Source organism: Pimephales promelas, chromosome 1 (assembly GCF_988280905.1).
Source record: "Pimephales promelas chromosome 1, fPimPro1.hap1.1, whole genome shotgun sequence".
In the NCBI taxonomy this organism is placed as follows: Eukaryota; Metazoa; Chordata; class Actinopteri; order Cypriniformes; family Leuciscidae; genus Pimephales; species Pimephales promelas.
In genome coordinates this window covers 22,183,300-22,205,814 of record NC_142769.1, presented here as the reverse complement: position 1 = coordinate 22,205,814, position 22,515 = coordinate 22,183,300, and the positions used below count along the sequence as shown (strand labels likewise).

The 22,515-nt window shown below is 37.4% G+C and overlaps 1 protein-coding gene across 6 annotated transcripts in view; it reads right to left on the bottom strand.

The window, feature by feature from the left end:
- The window catches only part of crtc3 (CREB regulated transcription coactivator 3), a 52,535-nt gene that overhangs the window by 11,408 nt on the left and 18,612 nt on the right, over positions 1-22,515 (bottom strand). For 4 of the 6 annotated variants that reach the window (XM_089129107.1, XM_039654393.2, XM_089129110.1 and 1 more), the window contains 7 exons: positions 15,779-15,840; positions 9,901-9,963; positions 9,199-9,302; positions 3,066-3,104; positions 2,677-2,762; positions 696-745; positions 384-601 (listed from right to left, as the gene is read on the bottom strand). In XM_089129107.1, the coding sequence (XP_088985233.1) occupies positions 384-601; positions 696-745; positions 2,677-2,762; positions 3,066-3,104; positions 9,199-9,302; positions 9,901-9,963; positions 15,779-15,840 (622 nt within the window). The remainder of the gene's footprint in view (positions 1-383; positions 602-695; positions 746-2,676; positions 2,763-3,065; positions 3,105-9,198; positions 9,303-9,900; positions 9,964-15,778; positions 15,841-22,515) is intronic. The other 2 variants (XM_039654392.2, XM_039654394.2) reach the window with 1 other exon arrangement.

The following is a 22,515-nucleotide window of genomic DNA, read 5'->3' as shown; positions in this document are numbered from 1 at the left end:
GAGCGAATGGAAAGAACAAAGCTCAAGAGAATGGAAGTCAAAGAGAGCGATCAGATGGCGGATGGATTTAAAACGGGGGGGGGGGCGAGAGAGGAGGAGAGCTGTAGTCTTCTGCATGGATGTGGCCCTTTAGAAAACACATGGCATTCATTCCCCAGAAAGCGCCTACAGTGTGCCATTAAACAAAGACTAAAGTGTTCAGCCAGGCTCTTCTGAAGCCAGGAGATGCTTTAACAGCAAATGAGACTCCTTGAATAAGGATTTGGTCACAAACAAAAGCTCTTTTTATCTTTAGACTGAGCGTGAATGAGATTACGCATGTGTGAAAACCAGCACAAGTATTAATGTGGCTGTTTATGCCGGATATAGTCAACCTAACTGACCTTGTGAATTTCCAATGCCCAGATGCATCATGGCTGCAGGCAGGTTGCCGGTGCTGCTGCCTCCGCTCAGGTTGGGATATCCAACCTCGTCAGGGTCCAGGGGAGTGGGCAACGGAGAGGGGAAGTGCAGGTTACTGAGGTCAGGCAAAGACCCGCCAGTGTTTAACGTGCCCTGGTAGTGAGACAGACCAGCATTCTGCTCCGGAGATGGGAATATACTGCAGAGAAACAGAGACAGAAAATTTCAGGATGTTTAAATGAACAGCAAATATCAATAAACACACAAACACATGTAAATTTCTCTTGACTAACTTGATTCCAGGCACTTCACAGGACTTTGGCCGAGAGGACAGCGACTGCACCTGCAACCAGGCAACATGTAAATTAAAAGTTCACACTAACCGTAGATGATACATTTAACAACCTACCATCTACAAATAATCAATTAGTACCACTGAACCAAGACAAAATGGCATAATACTGAAATGAATACTACATTTTCTGTAATCAACAGCACATAGATTTTGTTAAAAGTCATCTTGACATTTGACATGACAAACTGACAATTCCAATTCGTTAACTGAATGTTGCAGTGTTCATGGTTTATGCATGCACATCATTCATTAAAAAAACAAAACAAAAAAAAAAAGACAAAAACACATTGTGCCATTAAAACATTAAACTATAACAACATATTTTCTCTGATAATGTGTATACTGAAGCAAGGGCTAAGTAATAAGGTATCCAAGTTTCAGTCCCTCCAGTTATGGAGCTAATATTATGACAAAATTATTTGAATTGTGTAAAATTTAATTAATGTTTAATTAATTAGTGTAATCTAACAAAATGTAGTTCTGAATTAGATTTTTTTTTAAACAAAATATTCGTTATAGTCATATTAACGTTTGAAATTTGACAAATTGAAATGTATTTATGGCTGAATTTTATAGACATGTATTTTCAAACAGCTAGTTTTTTGTCTAAATTCAAATACAGCAAATATTCAGTTACAGATTCTGTACATAAAAAATGCAGATTCAAGTTTTCAAAACGAAGAAATTCGGAACTTCAAATTCAGTTTTTTTAAAATTCAAACTCTAAAATTCAGATCTTACAGAAAGTAGGTCACCACGACCAAAGTACCACCACCATGTTCAAGCTACTCTTCCCTGTGGATGACCTGTAACATACTTTATGTAAGATCTGAATTTTTGATTTTGAATTTTAGAAAACTGAATTTGAAGTTCCGAATTTCTTCATCTTGAAAACTTGAATCTGTATTTTTTTAAACTGAAGAATTTTCGGATCGGTATTTGAATTTAGAACAACAACAAAAAAAAAACTAGCTGTTTTAAAATGCATGTCTATAAATTTCAGCAATAAATACATTTCAATTGGTTAAATTTCAATTTCAGAACTATTTAAACTACCACCTAAAATTAAATTTTGTTAGATTACACTTGCAAATAATTCAAACTTACACAATTCAAATTCAAATCATTTTGTCACATTATTAGCTCCATATGAGTAAACTGCCATTAGCAAATTTTAACAATCCAACGATCCAATAACTCCTGATGGACAAAATTACGCATTCACGCTCTACATTTTTCTCTAATTCAAGAATACTTGGATATATGTCACTATAACAGAGAAAAGATAATCACAATTTCTGTTTCATGCACACCTGAAATACTTTATTACTAATTAATAACTACTTCACTGAAATACTTATTAAAAGCGCAAAACATTGAACAGACTAAACAATCTAAGCAAAATACAGAGGTCAATTAAAGCTCTTTTGCCACTCAGAAAGATCTTGAGCGTATAATAGTCAGGTTGGGAAGATTAAGTAAAACACTGGGCAGAAAATCTTTTTGAGATCAAAGCTCTGTTTAGGGGATTTAACTCTTGACATCTGGCAACCCCAAGCATGAAAGCTAGTGTGAGTTTGTTCCCAACACAAGATAAGAGAAATGTCAAATAAGAAAATAGCCCTACAGAGTACGAATTCATTTAAATCAATACTTGATAGCTTTTTTTCTAAACAAAATTAATAAATAACTACACTGAGCACAGCTCTTTGTTTTGTTGGTAATAGTGGCCAATGAAATGTATAATACAGTCCAAGCACAGATCTTCTGTTTTGATCAAAAATCCAAATCAGATTATTTATTTATTTATTTATTTATCCACCCAAACAAGTCATTACTCAGTATTACAGACTGTAAAAAATATTTTTTTTTAATCAATTTAGCATTTAACATCCCTAGTCTTCATGACATGTACACACCTTTTTGGCCTCCCATAACTGTTTGGGCAGTGGCTTATTCACACCGAGTAGATTGTCCTCATTAGGGACCGCAGGAAATGAGAACACTGAAGAGAAGAAAAAAACACAACAGACCCACAATAAATAACACAAAATTAATCCCTGCTATAATCCTTTGCTGTATGTATATTCACATTGCACCAGTAGTGTTGCTCAAGTCACTAAAATATCACACAACTTAATTACAAATACAGTATATTAAACAAAACATTTAAAAAAAAAAAAAAGTAATTTGCATCCTACAACTCACCAACAAAAAAAAAAGAAAAAAATGAGGGAGATCGGAATCAGCCAATTAGCTTGTGAAATAAATCGGCCCACAAAAATCATGATCATGCTTCACTACTTACCATCTCCAGCATTGTCCACCTCTGCTTCATTCATGCTGGCTGCAAGAGCAAAACACATAAAGAGAAAAAACAATTAGATCAAAGAGCAGTATAATTTTGCATGCACAAATGTCTGTTTCCACAGCTAGGACAACAGAGAATGACAGAAAATATTTGGAGAGAGACATTTCTTTCAGCATTTTAGCATTAATGTAGCTAATTCAACTACTGCTGATGTAACAGACAATATATGAACACAAATCACTTGTGACGTGCATTAACACAAGGTTTTTTACGTCAAACAGATCCTGAAATAAATTGAGTGTCAAATATCTACTTTTTGATTCACAGAACCTACTTTAGGGTGTAACTGTGGTGAATACAAGCACCCTCATACTGATATTTTATATCAGTGTACAAAAAGATTGATTAAGTCATTATAGCGTTACATTTATTATTTAAGAGTAAATCCCCTCCATTTTTAAGAAATAACAGAATTTCTTTTTGAGTAATTAGCATAGTGACCTTAAGGCAATCCACATAGACACAGCTCAGACCAGAGCCTCCACAAATTTAAACAAGCATATACAAATAAATAACAAAATCAAAGCTTAAAAAGGTTCTTCAAATATATATCAAATATATACATTTGAAATGAGAAAAGTCAAGTCACAAGTTCATTTAAGCAGATTTGTGCACAATAAATGGACACAAAGATGATGGATGTTCTGTGTTTTCCCTGTTTCTTCCTATGCATCTTATTTTGTTTCTCTGTTACATGTTTGGATTACGCTAAAAATGATTAATAGAACTAACTGAATCACTGGTGACGAAAGAATATATTAACAAGCCTCACTAATGACATAAATGATTAACACTTTGACCGAAAAATTTTATGTAAACCAGATGAAATGAATCAGGTTTCCAAACTCCAAGTCTCAAATGAATCACGACCTTGAGAATTCAAAGTAATTAATTATTGCACACAGAACCTTCACTCTCCACTGCTGCCTGGAGTGTAGAAGAAACAGCATTATATACACTACAGTTCAAAAGTTTGGAGTCAGTAAAATGTTTTAAAAGGGGTGGTATAATGCCCTTTTCACAAGATGTAAAATAAATCTCTGATGTCCCCAGAGTGTGTATGTGAAGTTTTAGCTCAACATACCTCACAGATATTTTTTATAGCATATTAAATTTGTCACTTTTTGAGGGTGAGCAAAAACGCGTTGTTGTTGTGTCTGTCCCTTTAAATGCAAATGAGCTACTGGCAAAGAGGGCGGAGCTTCAAGAGCTTGCGTTTTTAAACCGGAGTCAGACAAAGATTGACAGACTCAAGAAAAAATTACAACGCAGAATGCAAGAGGACATTTCTGAATGGTTAGTTGATGAATTTATGTAGCTGATGTGGAGTTAGCTTTCTTCTAGTCACTGATTAGCATATTCTGTCAATTGATAATCTATAAATCTTGTTGCGGGGGTAAGGTTTATGTAAATTTTAGGGTTAGTGATCTCACTAACCCATGAAGAAGCTCATTGTAGCCCCTACCAGCTGTTTGTTGTATTTCTTAAAGGGATACTCCACCAAAAAATGAAAGTTCTGTCATCATTTACTCACCCAGCAAGACACACAAAGCAAGATATTTTGAAGAACAATTGGAACTTTGGCACCATTGACTTCCATAGTATTTTTATTTATTTTTTCTACTATGAAGTCAATAGTGCCAAACAACTGTTTGGTTCCAATCGTTTTTCAAAATACCTTCATTTGTGTTCAGCAGAATAAAGAAACTCATACAGGTTTGACCAAATTTTCATTTTTGGGTGGAGTATCCCTTTAAAAAGCAATTTCTGTAAAATAAAATATCTCCCTTTGCTTTGAACTTTGAGCGTTGTAACTTTGTTTATGCTCAAACAACAACATAACTAAAGTTAGAAAAGTGAAGTCGTAATCAACAACTCCTTTAATGTTTTTGAACAAAGTCTCTTATTTTCACAAGTCTGCATTTACTGTATTTGATCAATCATTCTAATCTGCTAATTTGCTGCTCATCACATTTATTATCAATGTTGAAAACAGTTGTACAGTTTCTTCATATTTCTTTTTGTTAAAACAGTGATATTTTTCCAGAACTCAAAGTAAAAAGAACATCATTTATTTGAAATTTCAAATATTATATATATATATATATATATATATATATATATATATATATATATATATATATATATATATATATATATATACTGTATATGTATATAGGTTACACAAACATTTGATTAATTGAAATGAGTCACTCAGTGCACACTCACTCCACCCATTGAAAATTCGGAGCACAAATTCCAGAAGGGGAAGTAGAAAACAGCTTTTAGAGTGCACTGTCTCTTTAAGGAACCATGGAACCATGAAAGGGAAAGAGAAAGAGGGTAATAAAAAAAAATTATATCGGGAGAAATCTGTGACCACGAGTGCAAAGTGAATCAGTGGAGAGGAGAGGCATTGTTTTCCATACGCCACAGAGATCCTGTGGAAAACAAACCTCCTTTCTACTTCCTCTGCTGATGCTGGCCCAGCACAGATGCAGTGTGGGCCCGAAGCCAGATCAACCAGCTCCGGCACTTCAGCAAAGCTGCCGGTCTCAGACGCCCAACTGCGACGCACAATGAATCAAACAAAAAGTGTCAACACCTCATTTCCCCCTCATTGAGAGTCTCATTCAATGCCATAACTGACAGAAAAAGACAACTAGAACAGAAAAACACTGGCTTGAGTCCAGAGTTCCATCACTTTTATCTTGAAGTGTAAAAGTACCAAAAAAAAAAAAAAAACCCTGCATAGTTCAAGTTAATGTGAAGTAAATTATTTACAATTATGTTATCAAGAATTAACAGTAGTTCTTATTAAAGCCGGTGTCAAATCATAAATCCCAGTAGGGTAAGACTCAAGCGGTTGAATGGATGCTTTTGGGAGCTCCAGATATGAATAGCACAGTTGCATCACACAGTCGAGTTGGCTGGCAGGTTTGGAATGAAACTACTGTGATAGCGGAAGCGAGACAAATTTTTGTCCCATGCGAGAGGCTGGTTTGTACTTGTTCATGTTACGCGAGCCTCACTGCACACCTCCACACACTGTCAACTGTCTACATAGCTCAGATGAGCTCGCAGATGCTGTCTGCCATGTCCTTAAATGAAGCAGTTTCTTATCAGATTGAACGGAAGTGTCTCTGTGAAAACAACTGCCCTGGGCCAGAGTTATAGCACTCCATATCTCGGTTTGCTCCACATCTCCACTCATTATCTTTTTAAACCTATTGACTAAACAAGTATGACACACAAAGATGCTTTTATCTTGGATACACAGTGCAGATGTGCTGCAAACTCAAGCCTATATGAGTGCAAATCAATTCATAAAAGAGAAAGCGATAAACAGAAAGAGCGCAATAGAGAGTAAGAAAGAACAGGGATGTCACAGATTCAATGTTACATTTTTTGTGACAAAATGCTGATTACCACAGCAAATAATAGACTCATTCTCCAGTCTTATCTAGGTTTTTTTAAAGCAAATTTGCAAAGAAAATGTAAATACATTAGGCAAGACAAATCATTTGTTACTTTAAAGTGTTAGTTCACCGAAAAAAATAATGAAACCTGAGACATTTCTGTATCACCATTGAAATTGCGCAAATGACAATGACACCTTAAAAGGAGATCGTAAAACTAATCCATATGAATTGTGAATTCTGAAGAGGCACAATCACTTCACATGATTGATGAACATTGAATTTAGGCTTTTACTTATCTATAAACATTCATCAACTCTCACATCAGCGTGTTCACTTGATGTGTGAAAACCAATGAGGTTCATTCTCGTGTTACGCCCGTTTGAGTTTCAGCGAGAACCAATGAGGTTCATTCTTGTGTTACGCAGCATGTTTGAGTTTCCTCAAGAATCAATGAGGTTCATTCTCATGTTACGCCCGTTTGAGTTTCCTCAAGAACCAATGAGGTTCATTCTTGTGTTACGCACGTTTGAGTTTCCTCAAGAATCAATGAGGTTCATTCTCGTGGTACACACGTTTTTGTTTCAGCGAGAACCAATGAGGTTCATTCTTATGTTACGCACGTTTGAGTTTCAGCGAGAACCAATGAGGTTCATTCTTATGTTACGCACGTTTGAGTTTCAGCGAGAACCAATGAGGTTCATTCTCGTGTTACGCTTGTTTGAGTTTCAGCGAGAACCAATGAGGTTCATTCTCGTGTTATGCAGAAAGGTTTGAGCTTCTGCAAAAGGGTTGGTTCTCACACGTCAAGCAGGTTCGGTTGAGCTTCTGTTTATGTTCACTAATCAATGTATATATGTGAATAAAAGCCTAAATTCAATCTATTGATTATATAAAGCGATCCTGACTCTTCAGAAAACTTGGACTAAACTGCTCACATGGATTAGTTTTACGATTTCTATATTAACTTCTTTGAAGCGCCAAAGCTGTCAACAGAGGGACAGAAAGCTCTCAGATTTATCAAAAATATCTTCGTTTGTGTTATGAAGATGAGCGAAAGGGTTTGGTACGGCATGAGGGTGAGTAATTAATGACAGAATTTTGGGGTGAACTATCCCTTTAAGTATCGACTAGGGTTGTGAATTGAAAATTGATTCCATTTCTAGAATCAGATACTTGTTAAAAATTAGCTTCCGATCAATTCCTGTGTGCCCATTTTAAAATGATTTTAAACCATTTAAGCGCAAAATAGAACTCAATTTAGCACTTGTGCCCTGTTTTCTATAGACATCTGATTTTTGTTTTTGCAGTTGCGAGAGAATGTTTTGCAAAAAAAAAAACATGCATATGTTTGATATCTAAATAAACTAAATATTTGAAAATGTCTTTCTTAACCATATTGGAATCAAAACGAATCAATAAGAATCAGATTTGCTAAAATTAAAATGGTACTCAAACCTAGTGGTGAAGTATCAAATACTGTTTCATGGTTCAAGCCTCAACTTCATTTCAAGTGAGAATACTGTTCTCAACTGCTATTTATGAGCACTATTCATTTTTAGCACACCTCTAAGCTAAGCATTTATAAACTCATGGTGTACACTACAGTCTCTGGGCTCATGCTGTCCTAGACACCAATGACAGAAACAATGAATCACTGTCTGGTCAACTGACATTTTAGTATGGAGATAAAAGAAAGGATAATTTAATGTATTTTAAAGAAGAAAAAAGACAAGTAAAACAGTCATATTGTGAAATACTATTACAATGCAAAACAACTGTTTTCTATTTCAATATATTTTAAAAGGCAGATGTGCTGCTCAAGAAATATTTCTTGTTATTATCAGTTATAAACGGTTTTGCCAAGTACTATTTCATGGAAAATATGATTTAAAAAAAAAATCAGGATTGCTTAATGGATAGAAAGTATTTGAAATAAATATTTACTCTACTTTCGATTCAATGAAAACATGGTGCAATAAAAGTGAAGTGCTGATGCAATTTCATGAAAATAAGATTTATCGTATTATTGTATTGGCGCAGCCACAAATGTCTTTGCTAGACTTTGCTGATAAAAAGAAGAAACACTTTCACTGCTAATGCAGAATGGAGTAGATTATCCCGCCCTATGACATAATCCTATAGTCTTACAAACATCTTCACTGCAGTACATGTGTGTGAACTCTGGCTATCTGTCTTTTTAGGGGTGGATGGGCCAGACTATCTGTAAAGCTCATGTGGATGTACATTCATTCGTTTACGAGAGCTCTAGAAATCACAGAAAAACAAGGGTAGAGGGAACATCCTTTAACAGCACACTGGGCTGGGCTAATTGTCAACCATTTTCAGCATACCATCTGAAATGCCTGCGTTTGTAACCAAGACAACTAGATAAACACCATGACAGTGAGCCACAGCTGTGTCATGCAAACACGCTGCACCACGGGTTCTACGGTTTGATTTGGGTCTGCTATAAATCATTGAATTATCATCCATGCCTGACATTGAGCAATCCACTTGACCCCTGTGCAACTTTGTTTCAACCACACCGTTATGCCACACAATAACAATGATAGTATACGGTTATGTTGGTATTAAATTGGCTCAAAATTAGTATGTAAACAGGCCTAGAGGGAGAAAGCCGAGCTCACCGTTCCGCTGAGGAGGTCCTCTGCCCATCTGCTGGTTCATGCCAAAAGGATCCTGTGGGTTTGGACTCATGGCGCTGGTGTGCAGAGCTGAGTCAGAGTTTGTTCTGTGGGAGAAGGGAAGGATGGAGGAAAAACGAAACAGCTCGGTCAGTGAGCCATCATTAAAAAAGTAATAATAATTGCTGAGCCAAGCCATGGCCACATGAACCTTTGCCCTCGCCCACTGCCTTTATTAACCAACTATACATGACGGCACTCTCAAGAGCACTTCACTGTCCTCCAGAGCCTCTCTTTGCTTTACATCCTTTATCAGGTCTGGTCATTAAACCAGGTGACATTGAAAAAGAAAACACCTGTTTTAGTGCTGTTTTTTGTAAGGGTGCAGTCACTCTACATCACAATCATGAGTGTGGTGATGGAGAAAGACAAAAAAACAAACAGATTAGTAGAAATAATGATCCCTGGTTTGGATTAGTTTGGTACAGTGAAATATTAGTGTACAGAGAATCAGTAGTCGGCATCTGTGATTTTCTTGAAATTATTCTGTTTGTATGAAGACTCGATAAAGAAACAGATTTGATCCAAAACACAAGAACGAGAATGAGCCGAGAAGGACATCTGCAGGAGATGACAATGAGGAAAAAAACAAATAAGACAGGTCCAGAGGAGATCTGTGAGAGGAATTTGAAAGTCAAAGGTCACCTGTTAAGCTGCGATATTAATCTAAATCCAGGTCGTTTCTCTTCAGTCCATGGCAGTTGCTCCCTTTAGAAATGGAAACAGTCACGTGTTACTCACTACTGTACTGAACCTGTAGCCCTGGCTCAGGGGTTAGTACAGCAGGATGAGCAAGCAAGAGACAAAGACAAGAAGAGAGCGAGCAGGGTGAAAATTTCTCTGTGACACCTTCAGGAAAACATAAAGAGAGTGGTATAAATCAGAGCCTATTCCCCCAGGTTAGTCTAATGCGGTGTGCAGCACTGATTTACTGCTTCAATTAGATTGGATCTGCTACCTCTGAGAGCAAACAAAAGTGCTATAATAGCTTTAATGGTTAATGAAAGAAACACGAAGGCAACACTGCAGCAGAGCAACCACACCGGGAAATCAGGATACAGACTAAACCAAATAAACAAATGCATCTTACTGGCCACAAACGCAAATCAACACATATAAAAACCTTAATCTTTTCGACAGCCATGCAATTCAGGGACAAAAAGCAAAGGCTCTGTGACCTTAAAGATTGTGGTTTGTGACGAGGACAGAGAAAGGGTTTCTTTTTTAGGTCAAAAACCGAAAATCATGGGTTCGATTTCCAGGGAACATACATACTGTACCGTTAAATGAACTATCGTTCAAATGTTTTGGGTCTGTAACATTACTTTTTTTTTGTATTCAGATTTTAAACTGATCAAAAATGACAACAATTTAAATATAATAATAATAATAATAATTCGATTTCAAATAAATGTTCTTCTTTTGAACTTTATATGAATTAAAATAAACTAAAAACAAAGTTTCCACAAAAAATATTAAGCAGAACAACAAAAATATTATATCAATAATAATAATACGATTTTTCTTGAGCATCAAATCTGCTGAAGGATTTCTGAAGGATCATGTGACACTGAAGACTGGAGTAATAATGTTGAAAATTCAGCTTTGCATCTCAGGGAATAAATTACATTTTACAATTATATTCAAATAGAAAACAATATTTTTTTAATGAATATTTAATAATATTATTCTTTTATTTGGTCAAACAAATGCAGGTTTGGTGAATATTTGAATGGTAGTGTATATAAAGCAAAATATTTATTTCTTTATAGCTGTAACTGCTCATCAAAGCAGCCATTGATATCATAACTCAGAGGTGCCATTACTCACGGCGAGTGCAAGACATGAACGTATAATGATTCACGTTCGCCCGTATAGATGCGCAACAAGTCCAGCAGATGTAGCCTGTGGTTCCCACTAACAGGGTTAACATATTCCTATCACTAAGACAATACAGAGAAATAATAAACAGATTTCCTGCAGCCCGCTCTGCTGCTAAGGAGATGCTACAGTATGCCAGACCACACTAGGGTGATGTAATGCTCAAGGGAAATAAAGATACTCATTGTGACAACAGAAAGTGGCCTTCTTTCTAATGATTCTGTAAAGCAGGTCTGTTCCCCTTGCGTTGAAGTGCGTTAGGGCTTAGCTGAACATGCCATAAGAAGCACTAAAGTCAGTGTCCATCGACCACCCATGCTGAAGATGTCTGTGAAGTTTAAAACTTAAAATAGAAGAGTTTAAAGGCAGCAGTATATGGCATAAATAGAAATGCACCAGAAAGTCTTACGGCTTTGTAAACAGCTTGTTATTTAAATCTGACCCTTGATCACAAACGACGTGAAAAGCAGATGTTTTCAAACTGGCACCAGGCAGACCACCAAAAACGGAGGGATTTTTTTCAATGGAAGCCCATTGCTGTTGGATCACACTTGAATGCCTTTCTAGAAAACCTCCCAAAGGAAGTCTTGTCTGGGAAGAGCAGAGGTTTAGATCCAGGATGGGAGAGCGTGGGACTAAGTGAACAGCGCTGACCCAAGTTCCTGACCCACTCCAGCTGAACTCCATAGGGAAACATATGGATGTTGTCTAGGATTCAGAACCAGCCCGCGTTTACCCAGACACCAGAGGGACAGCTGTACCCAGGGGAGAACTGAGCCTGAAAGTATCATAGTAGCGCTGTCGCCCCTACGGATGCAACTGAGCTCTGGGGCACACTAAAACACAGAGATTCAAACTGTACACAACATTAACGTTAGTTCAGGAAGGGTCACACAATGTTTATCTAGACCTGAGAATATGTTGGGTCAAAAAATAACCAAAGAAAAATGTGTTAATGTAATGTAAATTATTAATGTTACAGAATTAGGCTCTATCTCTTCTCTACTATTTCAATGCCAACAAAATCTTTTTATTGGCAACATGCTACCTCAGTCCTCTTACATTTCCTTTTCTGGTGATAGAACTGAGAGGCCTGTGAACTGACCACAAAACACATCCGCCACCCATACATCAGGTTATTGTGTGATAAAGCGACAGAAATCTGCACTGGTTGGACCAAGTTGTGTGGTGAAGGGAAAGGAAGGGTTAATGAGCTGAGGCTGACGCCTTTTTCAGCTCATTAACCCTTAACCAGTGTGTGCTGCATAAGGTAATGCATCACAGATGTGTTGAGAGAACTGTAAACAGTTCCTCGAGGGCATACGTTAGGATGGGCCTCCCAGTAAATCAGGACCATCATCCTCTGCTGACCAAACACCTGCCCACTGGACTGCTAAACTAATAGAGAACCATGACCAATCCCCTACAGACTACTCATACTAGCACCCAATGCTCATTTACGGAGTATCAAATGTTGGGGCCCACAAGGAGGGCAAAGGATAACTTAAAATTATTTAAATTTTCTCTGAACAGAAAACGCAAAAGTGGCGTTGCGTTACCGCTTTTTATTCTGCGTTTAGACGAGCGTTTTGGGTGGGAAATCCGCGTGCATAAGGTGACGCAAGTCTATGAAATTCAATGTAGTGTGCACTCCAGGTGGCTAGGTGGCAATGTGGAGCACTGCCACACAACAACACCAAGTCCACGCGCCTGTGTACAACCTTCACTGACAAGCAGACTTTTGCGTTTTTACCCTTTACACGGGAACGCCGCGGTGGAGCGTTTTTAAGATTTCCACTCGGGAGGGTGGTTTCACTTTTTTGCGTTTTTAAGCCCCCAAAATGTTGTCGCCGTGTAAACGAAAGGCATATCTGAAAAAATATATTAACGTTTTCACCCACGAGCATTCTCGTGTAAACAGGGCCAAAAATAAGACAAAACAAGCATTAAGCAGAAAATAAATAAGCAAGTCAAGTAAATAAAATTGAGAAATTATTGGCATTTAAAAAATATGGTATTGTTTTATGACGCCTTTATTAACTAATTTTTAGTTATTGTTTTAATGGAGAGACTGAGACCTCTCAGGTTTCTTAAAAAATATCTTCATTTGAGTTTCAAATATTAGCTAGTTTTATGGGTATGAAATGACATGGATGGGTGAGCTAATAATGATATAAATGTCATGTTTGGGTGAGCTATCCCTCTAAGAATAAAAGACGTTTGATCCCAAATTTACGTTCTGCTACTGAGTGACAGTTTAATTTAGATAAAATTAGCAACCATTACCCAGGCTTTTTGTCAATTTGATTAAAAGGTTGACATTGTTGTTGACTAATTGACAAAGGTTGACAGCCTCAGAAAATAAAGCTCATATAATTAGTTTGACCTCATGAGGAAGTTTTTTGAAGGTAAAACACATCACCTAACAGGAAGGTCAATCATTTCAGGCCCTATTTTGTACCCTTCACATGGAAATTCCCACTGAAATTTCACAAACATTGCTCTATAACCATAATCACTGATTTGTTGCCAACTGGCCTCGATCCCTCCCTTAAGCAGAACTCCTCCCTTCTCTTTACATGAGTTAAAGAACCACAAACATCCAAGCAAACATCCCTTTTACAACTACACAAACCAAACACTAGTAAATCTGCTGATTTTCTGTGACGTGTCACACTGTCAAGACCAAAAAAAAAAAAAACGGCAGACATCACAAACAAAACATGTGTTGTTAAAAATGCCAAAAACCATTTGCAATCACTCTCTGACTCGTCCTAAACCAAGCTAAAGCTTAAATGTCCACACACAGACAGAAAACATCTGTTCGGTCCTCCTTTTAATCACGTGAGGAGATATTACAGCGCAAGATCCCAACATAAAAAAAAGAGAGAGCAGAACACTCTCTATTATGTGTGCAAGGTCAAACGGGCAAAGCGGAATAAAACAAAAACCAAACCAAAACATGTACAATGGTTTTTAGCAAATGCTAATCTGGTCCAGAGTAAAAAGGGAGGGGGGCGTACACACGCTGAGGTCACGATCTGTTCTGGGGGAGGGCGGCTCTGAGGGGTAGCTAGCAAAAGATCTGGCAGGTTTAGTTAGTGCTGTTTACACTGAGAAAAGATTTAAAGAATAGGTGAACATTCATCCTTGAGGAAGAAAAAAAAAAAACACTGTTAGAATCAGAGAGAAATGCTGTGGTTAGTATTCAGCCTTCATGAGGACAAAGACAACACTCCTGAAGACGAGAAGAAAACTGGATGTAATTCAAACAAAAAGTCAATGTACAATTTTCTGAAGAATAAGAAGATCTAACTGTGCTTGATCCACTGAATCCTATGTTTCATAATTCATGGGATGCCTCTGAGACATCCCTTGAAGTGGAGTGAAGCGCTCACGGTTTATGCATTTATAATGAAGCTCTAAAGTTTGCCTAAGATCATATATTCAGCTAAACTCCGCATGAGGGTTCATCTTCCGCTTCCCCCATCTGTGCTGCTTTGCACAACAACAACATATATGATGCAATGCGGTCAGTGTTTGAACTGTCATACAATTTCACATTTCCAACTAAAAGCAATAATATAAAGCCCTGTATCCCGTATTGCATGTGATCCACTCTACGGCATATGGCTGTCACAGCAGTGTTTCGCCACAGTGGGAACAGAAGGCCGCGCTAAAGCTGATCAGGCCAACCAGTTTTCAGGTGTAAACAATGCCACAGGGCGTAGACTCTGAAAGTTTTACAAGTCGCAGAGTCAACATGGAGGACGAGGCAGCTTGCTGGTAAGAAGGTACGCTGGCCGTCGGCCAAGCCTGCATTCAAAACACGACTCTGATGAGGAGAAGCTTCCTTAAGCCTTTTATTACTGGCTGCAATTCACTCCTCGGTAAACAAATGAGGAAAAAAACGTCCAATGGTTACACCTCACTGGGGCTGAACCCAGAAGAGTGACATTTGTGCAGAGCAAACGTGAGCATTTGTTCTCAGAAAACGGACTTCTAATCACCCAGAGAGTCGAGAATGACACAATGATGTGCGTAGTTCTCTTTGAACACCTCTGTTTTGTTTTTATCTAACCTTTTACTGGTGTTATCTATCATTGCTGCGGATGCGGATTTTCCACATGCTGAAAAAAAAAAATACATGTCATCGTTACTGTTTTCTTTTCAGGCATCTGTGGGTATAGCCTATGTAAATGTGAAACATGCATTAACACTCCCTCAAACGTGACTTGATCTCTCTTGTAACGCCGCTTGATGTCACTAAGTTGGCATAATTTCAAGATAACATCATCTTTGCACTCTGCCCTACAGCTAACAGAAGATATGATCAAATTCTACATGACGTATAATGTAACAGTGTATGTCACGCATGACCGGACACCTATTTGTTGGCATGGATGGGTGTGTAGGGCTATATCGGTCCTTATAGTTTGAAGAGGAGGTATCTTTCCTGTAGTTCAACCGCCGTAGCTCCTGTAGCTAGAAACGGCAAAGTCCAGGGTTGGATTCCCGGGGAAAGCAAGAACTGATGCATTCTTTTTGTTGTTGTTAAATGTAACTTGAATGCAATGTAAGTGGCTTTGGGTAAAAACATCGACCATATGCATAAATGTAATGTAAATAAATGAGGACTCACCTTCTCCAGCTGTTGTCAGGGGGAGGAGAAAGGTACATCGTTCCATATGGAGAACTCTCAGCGTAGTTCAGTCAAGGAAAGTCTCCAAAGTTTTCACAGCCAAATGTCAAAATCTGTCTAGTTGATTTTTTTTACATCATTTTTAGCAATATACTGTCTTTTTTATATTTGAAAGAAATATTATTTTGAAACTTTTTTCTTACAGTGTTGTTACTTCACAAAATGAAAATGTGCAACAACTATAGATTACACACGTATAAATGTAACTCAAATTCTTTGTTAGAAAACAATTTTAAAGTCCTCTTGCAATTTGAACAAAACAGCATATCTGTTAACCAGCGAGAAAACAATGTATTTCAACAAATCAGAGGAATACTTCACAGAACTTAACATTTATTTAAACAAGTTTGCAAGGCACCAAAATGGCTGTTCAAGATCAACAAATGTGTATGATTTTCAGGGGCATGTCAACTGGATTAAAACCCTCTCATAAAGTTTGCCAAAGATTTGAAAGGATAGTTCATCCCACAATTAAAATTTGGTTATCATCCAAACCAAACCAGTTGAGTTCTTCGAAATATCTTCTTTTTAGTTTTGCAGAAAAGTCATACAAGTTTGGAACAACATGAGGAGTAAATGACGACAACATTTTCATTTTTGGATCAAATATCCATTTAAAATGTCTGCTGTTTAAATTTTGACGAAACAGAAGTAGACAAACCATCCATATTATGATGTATATCAGAGTTTACTGGAGTACTGAAAAAAAATGCCAAGCAGGAAAGCAGGGTTTATTCTGTCTGTCGTTTTGATTGAGCTATGACATTTTGATTTGATTTTAACAGGGTATATACAGTAATCCTTAAGTTAAATTTAATACTTTTTAATAACGTTTTTACTACCTTCAGAATTTTTTTTAAAACCATCATGACACTGAATTGCAAGTGTTAACCAGCGACCTTTCTATTACACAGATTGACATAGAAAAATGAATAGATTTAGAGCACGCATTCCATTTTTATGTTTAGTGGATTGCATTTGCGACCGAAGTGCATTAGCTCCCATCCAGTTGACATTGATGTTTTTTTACACACCAAACAATAGAGGGAATGCATTGACATCACTTTCCCGCCGGTACAACCCCCCTCAACCTGACTGAGTGGCAAAAGATCTGTTGCGTGACTGGATTTAATAGGGGAAACTATTAAACGAAAATGCGACTAAAACTAACAATTTGATCAATTTAAACTAAATGCTGGACTCAATATAGTTGGACTCCTAACAACTTACTAAAGATCCAGTGATCCATGGATATTGACATGCAGCCAGCAATCGTGTCGCCTGACATTTATGTTTGCCTGATTTCAATAAAAGGGAAATAAAAGCAATATATACGTAGATCTACATAGGCTAAAGCAAATTTGCCTGTGAACGCTTTATATAAATACAATATAGGTAGGTCTAAATCTGGGTGATCACTTATATCAGGGTATAGCCTCTATATATCGTCATATCGTCCAAAAATAATACCTCTCAGACTACATTTAACACTTTTAATGGCCTTAAATTTGACAATTTTGATTCATCACTTTTTAATACTTTTTAAAACCCCGCGGACACCCTGTTTAAGTATTACAAGGCCAAAAAAGAGAGATCCATAAATAGATAAATGTTTTACAATAAGATCTATAACATGTCACAAGGTCCATTAGTGTTGTCACGATACTGGAATTTCTAACTTTGACGTGATCCCTTGAAACATATCAATTTTCTATACTATTTTCAAAACCAAGGGGAAAACAACATCTCCTTCTAATAATTTGTAATAGCTTACACACAGCACAGGGAGGTTTTATTTAAAACTTTAAACTAAAGTAAACTGTCAGTAATGAAACAAGAACCAACAACCTAATTGCAAATGATGGCACAAATAACTACAATAGAATAAAGAGACAATGAAATAAACATGGCTTTAAGCTTTCAGGTGGGTCTAACAGTAGTATTCAGGTAAGAAATACAACCGAAATGAAATAATCAAATGTGAAATAACATTGGATAGTCTGCATTGTAAAAAAATGAAATACAGATTACCAATGAGTTGTTTGAGAGGCGGCTTTATGTGCACCTCTTAGATCAGTGGGGCGAACACTTTTGGTGTGAGTGAGAAACCTCCGGAAATAAGGTAAAATTTATTTGCAATACCCACAACCCAATGGAGAAATTCAGAACACTCAACACAACTGGAGCGAATGAGACAAGAAAATGAGATTATGGTGTCAATTTGCTGTCAGAAAGTAGAGGGAGCGAGAACACACAGCTGGTATCGGTGTATCAACACCGCAGAAGAGGAGTATCGGAACTGTTTCAGATATTTCAATATCGATACATAATCGAAATAGATATTTTTGACAACACTAGAATCCATCAGACTTTCTCCTTGTTACCTCACTGTGGGCAATGTCTCTGAAAAACCAGGTAAGCACACTTGTCAAGCTGTTTTTTAAAGCTTTGATTCAATAGATGCTCTGCAGACTGAAGAAGTGTTGAGTTCAAAAAGTTAGGGCCGGTTCACACAGAATGCGTTTTTGACAGCAGGACAGTGGAACCAAAGAAGCGCAAGGTCTAGAAATGCGTTTTTAAAGGTTGAACTTATTTGAACTTGAGTTCGTTTTTAGAATGCAAAAGACGCGAGAAGCGAGCAAACTGGTTAAAGATGTCCGTCTAGTGTGTTGTTTTGCATTGAAAAACAATAGAAAAGTAGCACAGTGGAATTGAAACACATTCTGTGTGAACGGCCCCTTACATAACGTTTTCATATTACAATAAACTTTTCTCATTCGATTTCTCATGATATGACCCCTTTAAAAAGTACATTTGCTGGCCGAACCAACTCAAGACTATAACAAAAGTTACAGGAATTATGGGAGAGAAAATAGCCCAGCTGAAGAACTCCTTGAGTAAACACGGTTACTTCAACTCAGACCGATGTTGACAATGCTGCCTCGTCATGTCCATCTGTGCCAAAACTCTCACATCCAAATGGGGGGAGGGGTGGATTTACAAGAAAGAAAGGAGGAGAGAGTCTTTTTCTGTTCAACATCTGCACCGGCCTGAAAAATACAGCCATCAGTTATTATGTTGCAGTAATGAGAGACTGAGCTCTTCATGCCAACTCTTCAACCACCAGCCCGCCCCGTGACCCAAACCATGACACAACACAGCACAACCAACCAATGAGCAAGCAAAGCCAGGCCACAGTAAAACCATTTTAGACCACTTCATAGTTAAGACTGTATGTTATACCCCATATCATTTGTATGAAATCCCTGGCGTGACTGTGTAAATACTGTTGACGATGCTCAGCCTGGGGAGAGCGATGATGACATAAGCCAGGCGGCTTGGATTTACGAGGGATCCTTCCTAAGATCTAATTAGCCTGTGGCTGCTGAAGCGGTGTGGAGAGGCAGGGTGGCTGTGACAGCACCTTCGTCTCAGAAGCTCCGGGATGGCGTGGGTGAGCTAACCTTTCTCTCTGACATTTCACACTCGACCCACACCGCTCGCCCTCCGATAGGACATGATTCCAGAAATACAGACAAAGCCAAATCAAGGCATCTGGCCTGATATATGCGGCTTGAAGGCAACTACATGGGTTAGGAGGAAGTTGGACAACGTTAGGTTGGCTGGCGAGCCTGTGTGAGAGAGTCTAATCTTGGCAGACATGGTTGAATCGATGGGAGCAAAACAAGCCAACACTGTGAGGGACATCTGGCACTAAAGGAAAAAAAAAAAAATCTAAGTGAAAGCAAAATTAGGCTTTGAATCCTCCATCATTTTCTCTCACTAAGCAGAATTAGAGTGGCATGAAAATGAAATGCTTTAGACATTAACAGAAAAGCCTTGTGGGTGAATGTTTGTTTAGAGTGTCTCTGTTTATTTCGATTAGATGCAGAGTGTAGTTCTGAATATAAGAAGATTTAAAAATCGTTTTTCATTTTAAAGGAAATGTGAGTGGCGTATGGCTGTGAAAAACATGACATCATAATGACAGGGTGTTGTAGGTGGTTTCCAAGACCATCAGTGTTATTTTAGTATTATTAATGATATGCTACTATAGCAATTGTTAATACTTTGAATTATTTTATTTTTTTTCAGTTTTCAGAACATTTCTATGTAGCTTTCTATAATTAATTTTTTTTTTTTTTTCAGTTTTAGATTTAGCAAATTAGTTATTCAACTTAAAAGGAAATTAGAAATACTGCCTTGGCAACTAACTGAAATAAAAAAAAGTTTTTAATCTCATAATTATATTTGTTTCATTTAAACTTTATTTCAATTACACACCGATTGTGCCTCGGCTCAGTGTGGATAAATCCAATGTTTTGGGGAGACTTTGAGGCTGTGAGACATTGGATTCATCCACACTAAGCCATGCCGAGGCACAACCCACGTAAAGTTAATAATTCCGTGAATAACTGCAATTGCAAAAAACAGAAATGGAGACAAACAGGAAAAACTTCGGACAGCAGCTTTAGGGAAAGGTATGATTCATTATAATATACATTATGAAGACCATTATAATTTATTTTATAAAACGGTTAGTTCGAATCCTTGATTCTGATTGGTCAAGAGCTGTGCTTTATTCATGATAAAACACGGCTATGACCGCTTCACCCAACGGTCCTATTGATCACTGCGCAACACTGCAGTTCTATGTTGTTTTTATTTGAGCTTTCATGCATATTACACATTGGAACGTCGTTGCTGTTCACAATCAGGGACTATTTTTTCTAGCGGAAGGAAGGCTTTTAGTGATTTTACTTCAAGAAAGTTGCACTATTACATTGTTTTTTACTTTAATATTGTGTGGCAACCGTTTTATAAAAGCAATAAGGTACTCGAGGCAAGTGCTGTATTGTGAATAAGTAACGGCTCTGCTTCGCGTCGTGCCTAACAACGCCCTTCAGCCGTTACTTATTCATGATACAGCACAGCCTCTCGTACCTTATTACTTACATAATGACCACAATACTAAGACCAAAATAGGAGAAAGAGCGGCATCTGCATCTGCACTTGAAAGATCATTTAGTCTCACTTCTTAATAAAGATGATTGTGTTTTGGGTTTCATTTGCGGCAGTCTGTGCATTGACTTGATGGAGAGATACTCAGCTCCTTATCTGAGCCGATGCGTGTTGCAGTAACGCTGTCATATCTGGCTATAAGACATCACATAGCCTATAAAACATTCTCACACATTTAGCCTAGAACACATTCTCACACTTTTTTTGGGAGGAGCAAAAATGACATGTGGTTTTAACAACCAGATGCATTTACATTCGCCTATTTTTGTTTATTGCATTTCAAGAGGTGGCCTGGCTCTCAAATGCATTCCAATCAGATTTAAAGGGCATTTTAGAGGTTAGAGTCATTGTCAATGTATAGAAACGAGTCAATGTATAGAAAAATAATATAGGAACAATATTTTCTTTTAACTAATATACTCACAAATACGCTACAGAAGTCATTTTTGTGAGAGAATTTTACTTCCGCGTCTGAAAATGGGCGTGGCGGGCGTCGGGAGAGCGGTCGATTCAAACAACAGGAAAACAATGGATCACAATGACATTTCGGACGCTGAGGAAATAGTTACTCATATAACAGACCACAGCCATACAGTAATAAGTCTGCTATGCTGCCAAGAGAGTGGGAACAGGCCAGGATTAATGTTAGACGGAACGGTCAGAGACAAATTGAGTTGTGGTGTGAGGAGAACCAGTGGAGAACAGGACAGGTGTCTTGGGGAGAGAAACCAGACTTAACTTATAGATATATAAACGTTAGCTAACGATATACACTGTGCTCACAGTATTGTAGATTATTACCATTGTATATCAGGCCAGCAGACATAAGTATGTTTAGGCTAGATATATACTATTAAATGTATAAAACTATACTTTTTTGTTTTATTGAGTTTATTGTATTGTACTAAAAACATACTCAACGTACATTTTTTAATACATATGTTTCACCTGGGTTATAACATAAACCGAAAATTAAAGATTTAAATATTTAAACAACCTGGTAATTTTGTTTTTCAATTACAAGTTGCCTCTATCACACTATTTGATGCCATTGGCACAATATAAAAACAATCAATATTCTTGTTTCGGCATCCCATGTTGAACTCCATCATATCGCCGGGATCCTGCGATCTGAAGTGAACGCTACACACGACCGCGTTTCTCGAAGCCGATGCAGAAGAGAAATTCTGTCTCTTCACCTGCACAAACCGTACCAGGCACGAAAGAGATATAGCACCGTCCTTTTTCTTATTAGAAAACCTGTGTTCTCGATGTCCTGACAGGTCGGAGTTTTTGAAACCACCACAAACACAATAATTTACCATGACGATGATAAACTGAAATACAAAAACTACCGAAAACACACTGATTCATGGCTGCTCTCACTGAATACAAGCCTACTCTGCACTGAGCCAAGGCTGAGACTCCCTGACGTGACGTAAATGTTGAAATTGACGCGATGTTGAAAAAAAAAACAGTTTTTACAAGCAGTCCAACAAACGCTCACTTTATCTACTAAATTAGTGCCTTTATGTTGTTTTAAAACATTTTATATCCTGCATTAACTTTTCATGTGGTATTTTTATACAAGGTTATATATTAATTTAATTTTTTTTTTATCTGCAATATGCTCTTTAAATCCATCTCGGTAAATA